The sequence below is a fragment of the Chrysoperla carnea genome, chromosome 3 (assembly GCF_905475395.1).
Source record: "Chrysoperla carnea chromosome 3, inChrCarn1.1, whole genome shotgun sequence".
NCBI lineage: Eukaryota > Metazoa > Arthropoda > Insecta > Neuroptera > Chrysopidae > Chrysoperla > Chrysoperla carnea.
Window position 1 is genome coordinate 30,504,647 of NC_058339.1, and position 13,628 is coordinate 30,518,274.

The 13,628-nt window shown below is 29.1% G+C and overlaps 2 protein-coding genes across 3 annotated transcripts; both read left to right on the top strand.

The window, feature by feature from the left end:
- The first annotated feature begins 575 nt into the window (after nt 1–575).
- Nucleotides 576–4,311, top strand: LOC123295983 (coiled-coil domain-containing protein 96-like). The gene is made up of 5 exons (XM_044877444.1): nt 576–1,012; nt 1,342–1,442; nt 1,810–2,267; nt 3,252–3,602; nt 4,016–4,311. The coding sequence occupies exons 1-5, from the start codon at nt 576–578 to the stop codon at nt 4,268–4,270; spliced, it is 1,602 nt and encodes a 533-aa protein (XP_044733379.1). The 3' UTR covers nt 4,271–4,311.
- Nucleotides 4,312–5,467: 1,156 nt separating this feature from the next.
- LOC123294461 (testis-expressed protein 2) lies at nt 5,468–13,003 on the top strand. Of its 2 annotated transcripts, XM_044875494.1 has the most exons (4): nt 5,582–5,595; nt 5,722–5,905; nt 9,157–11,963; nt 12,616–13,003. In XM_044875494.1, the coding sequence occupies exons 2-4, from the start codon at nt 5,836–5,838 to the stop codon at nt 12,682–12,684; spliced, it is 2,946 nt and encodes a 981-aa protein (XP_044731429.1). In that variant the 5' UTR covers nt 5,582–5,595; nt 5,722–5,835; the 3' UTR covers nt 12,685–13,003. The 2 variants fall into 2 exon arrangements, with proteins under 2 accessions (XP_044731430.1, XP_044731429.1); XM_044875495.1 differs by lacking the exon at nt 5,722–5,905 and having other exon boundaries at nt 5,468–5,595.
- Nucleotides 13,004–13,628: the final 625 nt, after the last annotated feature.

Genomic DNA, 13,628 nt, shown 5'->3' on the forward strand with positions numbered 1-13,628 from the left:
AGAGTAAAATTTTTAGAAATTTTTCACTGACTTTCATATCTAACGAATTTTGATCTACTCGAAAGTAAAAGCCATAAAGAATATGCAGCAGCTATGCTGTCTGCCTCTTTTCGTTCACTATTTTCGCATTTATACAAGTTGTGAATAGTAATTACGTTCATCTGTTAATTCATTTCCTCACATATATAAATAAAGATAATTTTATTGCAAATACGGTGGTATATGATTGTCCACAAAATATCAGTCAAAAAATAAAATTTACAAGCTTTCCAAGTTTTGATATTTTATTAAAAGTTGTCTGGACCATATTTTTTAGGGCAACCCACAACAGGGATATTTGTAAATATTTTACATTTCATAAAAAATAACTTTCATTCGGTAAACAGATGGGTGAAGGTCGACCTTAATTCGGATCTTCTACGCAATGTCAACAGCTACACGAATTTCTATAGCAACGTAATAAATAATAAATACAATTTTTAGAATTTCTTATGGATTTTATATTGACTTGTAAATTATACCAGAATAAATATTTACAATTTTTAACATAACGGTGACAAATTTATAATAAAAAAATGTCACAAGAAAATTTAAAATCAATAACGGAGGAGGAAGAGGAAAAGTCGAAATCGGGGGACAGTAAGTCAATAAGATCAGCTAGAATATCATTTGCAGAAGTTGTAGAAGATGAAGAGAAACAAAATTTAAAGATAGATGAGGATGTATATAAATTAGCGGGAAAATCTTTTGAGAAAGAGTTAGATGATGGGGAAGAGAAAACAAGTTTAAAGATAGATGAGGATGAAAATACAGTGACAAAAGATGAAGATGAAAATACAATGATAGATGATGATGATGATTATGAGCAAAAAAGCGAAGAATATGTCGATGAAGAAGAACATTATGATGAAGATTTGGGCGAAGAGGGTGAAGATATAGAAGATGAAAATGTAGAAACAAAAGAGCAACCTAAAAAATTTAAAATAGACGAAGAAGCAGTAACAAAACATAAGTAATTATGATAGTAATTATTAGTTACGAAACGAATAGTTATTGGGTATTCGCAGCCACGTCCTTGGCCAAAGTGTGAAAGATATGAATATTAAGTTCAAATATCTAGTAAATAAAAAAAATGCTAATAATTATCAAAGTAATTCTGATTTAGCCTTCGACTAATTAACTAGGTCAATTGACAAAAATATCTTTCAAACACTGGGTGTTTGGGATTTGGTACACTATTTTACCTAAAAATCTTAGTCTTTAGGGTCAAATAGTCAAATATTCATTTATTTTTATTTAAAAAATATTTATATCGTTAAATTTTTTTTCATTTGTATACAGGCACAAAATCACATTAATGACGCCTTCATTGCTAATCTTGGATGAAAAGGATAAAGCCAAAGATAAAATTAGTACAAAGTATTCGACAGAATCTGAGAATTGTATGCATAATTTTTGTTTTTAATTGTTTTAGGATTTTAATTTCCAGTTAAAATCAATATATGTAAAAAAGTATAGGGCGTGAGATCCTAAATCTAAAGCTGTATTTTTAATGTTGTAATTATTACAAACAAAGCCAACTTTAAATTATCTTGAAATAGTAGCTTTTTAATTAAAAAATTTTGCTCTATCTGTTATATATGCAGATGCGTTGATTTTTAATCGACTTACAAATTTTTCGTAGTCTATTTCGTTATAACTTATTACAAATAATTGATTTTGATTGGGCCTCAAAACTCATAATGTTTGTGCGTAGTACGCGTACCTGCCTTTAGAAAATGAATACGTTTTTTGCTTTTCTGACTTAAGTTGGCGAAGAGTTCGAAGAAATGGAAGAAGAACATGAAGATGAAATAGAAGAAGAAGAAGTTAAAGATGAATTCATCGATAAAGAGGCATACCTGGAAATGTATCAAAGGTTAACAGAAGAAAAAAAATTATTACGACGTCGAAATGCATATTTGCATCGAAAAATGACTGAACATTTAAAAAAACGAAATCTTGAATCATTATTAAAAGAACCAACTTATACCGATTCTCAAGAACTAACAGAAAAATATGAAAAAAAATTACTTACATTAGCTAAAAAATTAGAATGGCATGCAGCGCAAAAAGAAAAATTAACTGAAGAATTAGAATTGATGAAGAAACAAGTGGATGAAGAACAAACTATATTAGATGCGACATTTGAAGATTTTTTGAAACGTGAACGAGAAATTTCAGTTGGTTTAATTGACACAAGTACGGGACAACCAATTTCAGATCAAGTAAAGTGACTTAATTTTAAATTAAAATTCTTATAAGGTTATACGGCCACTTCTGAAACCAATCTATAGAAATAACCTGAATTTTGGTAAATATGTACATTTTCAATTTCACTGCCGAAGGGGAATGGCAGTAGTGAGGAATGATAGAAGTTGCCTTAGACTCTCGTTCAAAAGTTAGGAAGAGTTTTAATTACTTAAACAAATATCACACTTTTAATTCAAACAATAAAAAAAAAGCCCCGACCTGTGTGAACTTTAGCTTTCAGAGTCTCAGTTACTTTGTTTAACTCAAATACTTATCGATAAATTAAATTGTTGTCATCATTTGGGTGGGGGGGGGGGGGTGTTTGGCTTAGTATCACTTATCTATATATATAAGACGCGAAAAAATTTTTGTTTTGGAATTTGATGAAACGCGGTGGGTGGGGTAATTTTGATCCAAAAAGTATAAAAATTAGGTTATTTTAATGATTGGATGCAGATTTTCTGAGATATCGCAATATTTTGATCGATTTTAGTTCGTATCTCAAAAACTATTAGACCAGTCATCAAATGCACCCAATTTTTGAACTTTCTAGGTCAAAATTACCTTATATACTGAATTTCATCGAAATTGGAGATAAAAAAATTTTTTCGATTTTTGGCAATTTTTTTAAGGGGCACCCCTTTGAAAAAATCGAGAAAATCGGAAAAAAAAATTTGTTTTGGAATTTGATGAAACTCGGTGTATGGGGTAATTTTGATCCAAAAAGTATAAAAATTGAAATTGCTCAGGAAATCGGGAGGGCATATCTGCTAGTATATGGTATTTTTATAACCCGGTTAATAACTACTGTTGTATGCTATGTGGCAAAACCGTATATCAAACCTTAAAAAATATTGGAATTTTTAATATCTAAGCTGTTTGAAAAATACAAAATTTTGATTTATTAGGAAAAAAAACTATTTTTAAGGGATTCTATCCATTAATTTCTTTTTTTATAGTTATTCAACAGATTACTAAATCTACAAAAGCAGAAATTTGAAACTATTGGCGAAATTCGTTTAGAATGTATACGACTTCGGGATAAAGTAAAGAAAAAAGAAAAAATACTAGAATCAATCGAAACAATTGGTGATAATTTACACTTAGTGGATTATGAATATTTGTGTATAGAAAATCAAAATTTAAACGATAAAAATGAAGAACGTGATGACGAATTATCAAAATTGTATAACAAAAGTGCTGCTTCAATACAAATTTTAGCACATGTTCGTCAAAAAAGTTATGCAACTGCAGTTGATTTTCAAGTAATGGAAGAAAAATTAAAAGAAGTTGAAATACAATTGTCAGAGGTAGGTATGATTTGAAGTTAAAAGACGGTGCAAGAGAATTACTCCGATAAATCAAAGTCCAAAAACTGCTTGGAATCCCACATTTGCCGAAAACCACTTAGAATCCAACATTTGTCGAAATAGACCATCTCTCGCTTTTCTTTTCTTTTTGCTTCTTGATAAATAGGTCAAATGTATACGACTTTGAACGTAAATAGTATTAACTTAACAATGAACTTAATACCATGCCAATTTATATTATTTTTGACACCACCTTTCTGCTGATAACTAAAAATTTTAAAGTGATGATTTTGATAGGAAATTATTCAATTATACTACTGGAAATCTGGAAAAATCAAGGAATTTAATTTTGGAAAAACAGCGGCCAGTCATTTTATAATACTCGTATATTTTTTTTTTGCTTTTTATTTCAGACCCGAGAAAATTTAAACACATTAAAAATGCAAAGAGATTCATATCGTTCGGAAGCAGTTCGTCTAAAAGAATCATCTGGTTTGTTAACACAAATGAAATTATTGCATGATTTTGAACATACCAATGATGAAATAGTAAAAGCACGTGCAGAATTGGAATCAATTAAGAAGAAATTTAATGCTGAACAGGAGGAATTACATCAGTTGCAAAGTTTATTGAATGGCTATGGGGGCGATAGGAAAAGTGCATCTTAAATACGTAATCTCAATTAAGATAATTGATTTTACTGCATTCAAGTGGTATTTAGAAAACTTGTAATATTATACAAAAAAATGCCGAAATAAACAATCTGTTATTGAATACTAAATTTTAATATATAAATTTTACAGAAATGAAAATTAGCACCTATTGAAATATTTTCCAGATGAACCTATATTTTCGATATTGTATGCTTGATTTTGATTGCTGGCAAACTCACTAATGACGTCAAGCAAGCCATTAAAAGAGTGGGCCAATATTTATAAGACAGTTTTAAGCCTGTTATCTACTGTTATCGTAGTTCTATTTTAAGGCATGGCAAAATGATTTGGCCAATAGTGACTATTTATTATGAAAGATAAATGAATGGAAATTTCACCGTAAAAAAAAAAAGTGTCACCAAATTAGCGACGAGTACCATATCTGTTGGGAACTCCTTGGAAATTAATAACGATTAACTAATTCAAACTGTAATTAATTAATAATAAAATTAATTCTCTCTAAACAATAATATTAATTATTCACAATTTAATACAACGGATATTCGCATATCAATATGTTTGAAGAGTAAGGATAAAAAAATAGGCTATATTTGTAAAATTTGAACGCTCAGTTTGTTCATTGAGCCCTCTTTACACATTTTTAGCACGCACGTACCAATGTGCTCGCATTAGACGAACATAGGTAAAATCTACTTTTAAAAGTTAGGTTATATCGCAGACTGCATCAGAACGCTTCCATCTCTCAACGTGAGTTTCACGCCGAGCCCAAACAAATGTAAACAGCTAATGAGCTAATAAATAAAATAACACCATAACTGTGTTATTTTTAATCCACAAATCAAAAAAGGGGTGTTATCGACAATAACGCCGAAAATGTTGACTTGCTAATGATCGAATGGTTTTTTTAATGATATTTATTACACCCACCTTTCTACTTCACCATTAATAGATCATAATATAATGCTTAGTCTAAAAATTTTGCGAATTATCCTACTTTTTAAACTGTTTGTAAAAACTAACAATCTAATTTGATCTGAATACGGTTCTGTTTATGGTAATAACTAAGGAATAAGTACGAAAATTATTCAAAATAAATGACAGAGAAACATTTTAACAATGACATATGACATTTATATTAAATGCGATGTTGAATTGAAATTTTTACAGTCAGTTTAAAATACACATGTGATTCATAATTAAAATCATTAATCAATCATTATGTTAAATTTAAAAGTACTTTTATACATATTATTAAAATTAAGTAGTTACTAAAAGTGTTGTGTGATTTACAATCAATGCCTTCAAAATGGATACTAAAGGTAAAATAATTCAACAAAACAAATAAAACATAATTACAATTCAATGTAACAATGGATTGCACAATACAATACTAATTAAACTTGATTGAACAAATAATCTATAATTCTCCTCTCTAATCATTTCAGAAATCTTTTATTGACATAGCTTATCAATATTTTTCGTTATGCGGTTAATTTCTGATATCAAACTACTAACACCTTTTCCTTAAAAATTATTTATTTTTTTTGTAATCATACATAATGGAAGTATCTACTTCTAGAAAATGTGTTTCTGCCCCAACAGGCAAAGCAACTTTAAGTATGCTTAAAGGTAATAACATTTTTGGATTGTTTTTTCTTCTTTATTTGAATGTAATGTGTTAAATGTTTGCATGTATTAACTGTTATATTTCTTAAAATCTATATAATCTATTGTTATGTGGCTTTTTTTGTAGTTACTCAATAAAGTTAACTCGATTATCCATGAATTTGTTTATCAGAGCATGCAAATTTACTCGAAACACCTGCTTGAATTTCATTTATGTGATTTTTGTTATCTATACAAATTTAGGGGAATTCCCGTAATCATGGGATTTTTCCTAATTACAATAATATACGTATTTGTAATAATTTATACATTTGCGATTTTTCGTTCAATTTTAAAAAATGAAATTTGAAAGCAGAAAAAGCTCTACCCTGATTGTTCCATTTACTTTTTATTTCTCCGAGCGAAATTTCGATTTTATTTATATTTTGCCTTCTTATTGAAAATTAAGGATGGCGTGCCTCAATGTTTGTAAAATTGTCTCGGGGTCCCATTAAATCAATTTCATTTAAAATGAATATGCAGCTCAAAAAAAATTTTTGTAGAAAAAAAAAATCGTTTAATAATAAAAATCGTGAATACCCGAATGTGTATTCGTGTATAGTTTCAGCTAATATATTACATTGGATGTGTAGGTAGTGCAAATATTTTAACAGGTGATAGAACTTATCAAAACAGGAAAATATTTGTTTTTACAGGCACGGAAAAAAATTAATTTTTTGGGATAAAACCCTATTTCACAAACAAATCATTATAGCATCCTAATTCATAAAACTTTTAATTTTTTTCTTTAAATGCTGAACGTATCAAGTGTGCACTTAAAATCTTAAATATGGAATTTTTTGGCTGTATTTCGCTAAACCTCATTTAAAAATAAAGCTTTTTACTCATATAAGAATTCAAACAATATCCCTTTGTTAAATCAACAAAAGAATTGTCATTCGATTTCTATCTAGAGTTAATCGGGACAATTTCCTCTTCCAAGTAGTAAAAAAAGTTAATTATTCCAGTAATATGTAGCAAATAATTTGAAACTCATGACCATAATACTATCTGCTAAAATTATGTATTACGATTGATATCCCGGATGGCTCATTTGATGATTAAGTGATTATTGAAGATATCTCAAAAACTATTCGATCATTAAATTAATTCAATTTTTGTATTTTTGGGGTCAACGAAAAAAAGTTTTTTCTATCCAATAAAAATAATATTCAAGAATAATTTTTACATAAAAAAAATACAAAAATCGCGTCTCAATGATGATTGGGTTAGTAGTTTCTGACAAAGAGTGATAACTCGGAGCCATTTCACTCAATATCTTACAAATATTAAGATTAAGTATTAAAAAAATGCTCATAAAATTTTCTATTGTCCCCACCAAAAAAATTCCTGGATTCGCATTTGTTGATACTCGGTATATATTTTAAATTTAATAATCGAACTGATTTAGTCAAAAATAGAATAACAAGAATTTGTTATTTGAATATGTATAAATATTTTATAGTGAAAATTTAAAAACATTCATTCCAGTTGAATCTAGTTAAATAAAATTACAAGGAACTTTTTAGACCACCGATACACGATAATTAATTTTAACGTGTGTTTTAGCAATAAATTTTGTTCACATTACAACGTGCGTTAAAAACGATAGACGTAGATTTCAGCGTGCTTTGTAATATAAAAAGCTTTATTATGCTACAAGGGCGTTGTTAAGAAATAAATCAACATAGATTAAAGATAAAAATTTGCAAGTAGTTTAAAAACAATACAAAGTTTATATTCTTTATACTATACAGCATAACGCTCTTTTCCATAAATGAGGACTAACTAGTTGAAACCTCAGTCGCGCCTAATGTAGGCCTCTAGCGGGCCTAAAACATTTTTATTTGGAAAAATTTTAGAAAATGGAATTTTTTTTCGCGGAAGGCTTGAAATTTTGTATTACATTTAAATTGATAAATAACCTTTTTTTATTATTCTAATAAGAAAGTAAGAAAATATCAAATAGAAAAGTGATTTGACCGATAATTTATAAATAAGGATATCTACCCCATCATATCAGGGTATCTACCCTTTTATACCCGAAAAATTGCTTTATTTTGTTTTGTCGGTCGACGGACCCAGGCGCAAAATATAGCGAAACCACATACCAAGTTTCAAGCTGTTCGTAATCTTTTTTTTGTTTGCACATCTTTCCGGGGAGCCAATGATTAATTACATCATAAAGTTGATGTGCCATTTTTTGTATCAGAACATATAAAAGTTATAGCGATACTTAACAACCCAAGTTGAAAATTTAGTACCTATTGCGGTGCTACTGTATTTTCAACTTGAATTTTATTTCACCTTTATTTTACAATGTAAACGATTGATATTGGTATTTGGCCCTAAAAATCAATACACATATTATTGTTAATTTTGCGCAGTTGTGATCGTTTCGCTGTAACTGTTTTAGCCTGTAACTGTTTGAGCGAACATGCATCTTAAATTTGCGTTTAGGGATACCCGATTCTAAATATAATTGAAAAGGATGTATATAATATAGGGCTGCCAACTCTCCGAGTTTTGACCATAGTATCTGATTTTCAAGGCGTTTTTCCGGTCTCTAGTTTTCGAAGTATAATCTCTTGTTTTTTGGCCATTTTCACAACAATTTATGGTGGACGTATGTAAAAAAAATTTAAAAAAGTATGGTTTTTTCAAAACTAGAGCTATTTTTTTATAAAAATACTATTTTAATACCATGATAATGTGAATAATTTGTCAAGAAAAATCTTCGGTTTTTTTTTCTGACCTGGCAAAGGAAAAATTTTTTGATTTGTTTTTCTTATTTTTGCCAACGTAAATTAAATAATATATATGAAATAAAATTATTTTTATTTGAAAATCTGTAATAATACAGTTTATTTGAAAAAATTAAAATGTAATATTTTTATTAATGTGGTGTCACGTTTTTTCAAGGCTTCTACTCCTTGTCACGCATTATCAAGCTAGGCTATACCCCTTCTATTTTTCTCGTATTTTTATTTTATGATTAATACGAACATTATTATATGCAAATAACCTTAAGATCAATACAATCGGTCACTCAACATTATAGTACATGAAATTAATCATTTGCTCCCAAATTATTAGTTTTGATGAAAAAATTTTAAATCTAAAATTAATCCCATAAATTGAATTTCGACAAATTTAATTGTATCAAATAACGAACTCATGATGTAAAATAAAAATTTGTTTCTCAATATTTTCAGGTAAATCAGCGAATACTTCGGTTCCATCCATAGCAATCCGATTCCACGCAAACGAAGAAGAATTAGAACAATTATATCTAAGTGATTCCGATGTTGAAAAGGAGTATTCACCAGTAATTGAAGATCTCAAGAGTGATGATTTAAAAAGTGATAAAAAAGGTTCACCAAAACGTGAATCGAGTCCCATGAAAGATGTCTTCTCAAAACTAAGTAGTAAACGATCAGCTAGTGTTGACTCAAATATCCCCATTGGCGAACAAGCATCATCTTCCACCGATCGATGGCGATTATTTTCCGAAATTAAAGGAAAGTTAACAAAAACAGTTGAAGAGAAAATTAGTGAAATTAAATCAGGAACTAAATGTCCTGAACAAGAACGTACTAGCGAAGATACAGAAACCATTCGTAACAAATTTAGTACAAGTAAAGATAATTCAAGTGTTTCAGATTCAGAAGATGTCAGTGTATCAGAACATTCAACATCAAAATTTGCTGATGTTGAAATGTCTTCAACAAATGAAACTGAAGACGAAATTGAAGTATCATTTCCAAATAAAGATCCAATTTCGAAAGATGTCGATGATCAACTATTCAACGATGAAATTATAATTAGTATACCAAAAAAAGAAACGGTTAAACATCGTTTTAAGAAATCGTCTACACCTCATATGAATGTTCAATATAAAACTAAAGAAAATCGTGATAGTTATATTGAAACTGCAACCGAAGCGTTTATAAATGAAGCTCCTAACGATGGTGATGATTCAACACCATCTGAATCTATTGAAAAACAAATTTATGTAACAAAACTACATCCAAAAAACATATCGAACGATTGGTTTATTTTAAGTATATTTATTTTATTATTAAGTTTAATTTTTACAATCACTTCTGTACCTAATTATTTAGCAGTATTTTTAACTGGGTTTTTATTTTTAATTTATACAAAATTCACATCAAACACCGAAGATGATTCAAAAAGTATTCTATTTATGGCGAAAAAAATGGAAACACTAAATCGTGTTCAAACCCCATCGATTAAAACATATGAGCCTGTTTTAAAATATGAAGCTTGGATGAACGAATATCCTGTACGTTATGATGTAAACACGTATCATATAGGAGATACTCACAGCGTTTACGTGCGTTTATATGGATCAAAATTGATTTTATCTGTTGGTGATGGTATTCGAGTTCCAAAACGTGCAATGTGGAATGAATCAGCAATGCCTCATTTGCATTTAATCAAATTTACACGGCATCGTGTATTTAACATGATTGGTGCAAAAGTTCGTTTATTACCTCAAGGATTAGCACGTAAACGATATTGGAGTAAAAAATATCCAATTTGTTTGGAATTTACAAAAGTTGGTAAAGAGTATAATAAATTACCACCAGAAGAAGAGACCTTTGATACAAGTTCACATGACTCACCCACTAAAAAAAGAAGTATTTCTACTGAAAAATTAGCAACTGATGAATCTTTGATTGAGAATTTCCTCGAACAAAGTGTTGAGCAAAGTGCTAAGGTTATCGAGCCACCTGAAAATGAACAAACTATATTTAGTACACCAGATGGGGGTGGAGATGATGGAGATTTAACTGATGACGCTGAAGAAACATCCATTGAATGGGATACAGTTGGTGATGTTTTGGATGATATTACTCGAATATATTTATTTACGAGAACAGATCGTGATAAAGAAGATTGGTTTAATTATTTTGTTGCAGCAACTCAATCATCTTCCATCCCACCTGAACCTCTTATTGACACAATTGAAAAGTCAAAAGAAACAGAAAATCAATCTGATAATTCAGCAAAATCTTCACCAAGTCATACTGCAAGTGCTCCCAAATTAGACGATGAACAATTAACGTATAATTTTGATTATCAACAGTTTGTTAAAAAAATGCAACATCATAAAAAGAATTACGAGAATGCTCCAGAACAGGCAGTGAATGAGATTTCTTCCAAAGTTTTATGGTTTAATGCCCTACTAGGTCGAGTATTGTTAGATGCTGTTCGACAACAAGATTGGGTAGAAACATTACAACAGCGTATTCAACGTAAATTGAGTGTTATTAAACTGCCATATTTTATTGAAGAATTGGTTATAACAGAATTAAATTTAGGTACATCTGTACCAATTATACATAAAATATCTGAGCCAACATTTGATTCACGTGGTGTTTGGGTTGATTTTGATATAACTTATGAGGGTAGTGTGCATGGTACTTTAGTAACTAAATTAAATTTAATGAAATTAAAAAAACCACCAGCTGGTCAAGAAGTAGCTGAAACTGAAAAAATGGCTGGTGATAATAATATACCAGGACCCGTTTATGATAGTGATTTGGATGATAGTGCAGAATCTAGTTCAGAAGAAGATATAATAATTCCATCAAATTGGATAGCTAGTAATACATCATCATCGTCTGGGGTACAAAGCACATCATCTACACCAACTTCAGCTGGTTCATCGGGAAATACAGCTGGTAAACGATTGTTAAAGATGGTTGACAAAATAGCTGCCTCCAAATATTTTCAACAAGCAACCGATTATAAATTAATTAAAAAAGCAATGGAAGGTGTCTCGAAAACTGAATTAAAATTGAGAGTTGAACTGAGAGGCTTAGTTGGTGTACTTACTGTTAATATACCTCCACCACCATCACATAGAATATGGATTGGTTTTCGTGGTAATCCACAATTATGGTTAAATGCAAGACCAATTGTTGGTGAACGTTCCTTAAATTTTAATCATATTACATCTTGGATTGAAAATAAGTTACAACAAGAATTTCAGGTAAATTTTTTAGTAGCTAATATTTATGAATTTACAGATATTATTTGTTAACCAAAAAAATTTAACTTAACGCTAATTATTACCGCCATTTAATCATCAATTAATAGAGAAGATAGTCAGTTTTGAAGATATAGCAGTTAGTGTTATTATTTCATTTTCTAGAAAAAGTTTGACCCAGAAAATTCAAAAAATGGGTTATTATGGCGATTAGGCGAGTATTTTCTGAGGTGTCGATTAATATAAATTATATACGAAAGTTTCAAAAGGTCCAATGTCAGTAAAAAAAGGAAATAAACTAAAAAGTAAGGACTTTAAAAGTACCAAGATGATTGATTGCTTTTATTAGATCAAAAGAAATCGATGTAAATAATTTATTATTTGTATCATTACGATTTGGTGACTCTGAACAACTTTAAGCTAATCGCACGGTCTCTTACCGACAACACATCTTTCAAATGTCTTATAAACTATCGATAGTAGGTTCTGCGCCTGCCATGGTTGTAACGGATATTATAAATTACTTAAATAATGCCCCTGCCAAAAAATTTCTGGTTCTGCTCTAGCTGTAGTATGCCCTCACTCTCTGTTAATATAATTTTAAATTAAAGAGTAAATGTAATTTGAAATTAATGTTAATTATTTTTGTTTTCAGAAAATTCTAGTATTACCTAACATGGAAGATTTCGTAATACCAATAATGAACTTAAATTTACCCGAATAACGAACAAACAATTACATATAAGAATACGTCTACCCCTTATGTGTAACAATTAACTTATAATTATGGTGTTCAGGGTAAATGTGAATTTATTTTTATTTATAATTAGTTTGTATAGATGTAGTTGTGTTTTTTTATTCTTTTTTGTTCAAGCTAAGTGCTACACTACACAAAATATTTTAAAAGTTTGAATTTTTATAAACTCTATTTAGAGACGAAAATAGTACTCTAAACATAACCGTTGTTAAACGTATAAAATTTAAAATAAAAAAATATTTTCTTAATTATTGCAAAATTATGAACAAATTTTAAAATTAATATGGGCTCCAAAAAAATTCATTGAATGACAATATATCCAAATTGGCATTACGTTAAATATTGAAATACAAAATAAGATTTTATGAATAGTTAGTAATCTGTAATAAGTAACCCATCTTGTATGCTTTTTTTATGTTTGCTTAAAAAGTTAAAAGTTAGTAATCCTAAAATTAGAATATGCTCTCTTCAAAATTTGATCTTTTATATTAAAGAAATATGGCATTGTTGAGAACTTACAAAAAACTTTAAATTCGATTCTTTAAAGCCATATTCAATTAAAAAACAAAGTTTTATAGCCAAAGTTAATAAATTTTTTTTTTAAGATTCCTGCGGCCACTATACTAGACTTATGAAAAAGATTTAAAACAATACGTACGTAGTATTAGTTTTTCAATACAATTTTTTGGCTGTGGTTACATTTTTTAAATTTAATTTTGCTAACAAATAGAATTTTTTTAAAGTAATTTGTTTTTGTTAAATAGATTATAAGTTTCTGTTTTTTAATAAAAATCCTGCACTAATCTTACAGAAATTTGATCTCCGTCAAACTATCTCATGTTGCGGGATTTTACAGATCTTGGGAAAATGATCAAAAGTCTCAATGGGGATGCTGATTCAAATGCAAACGT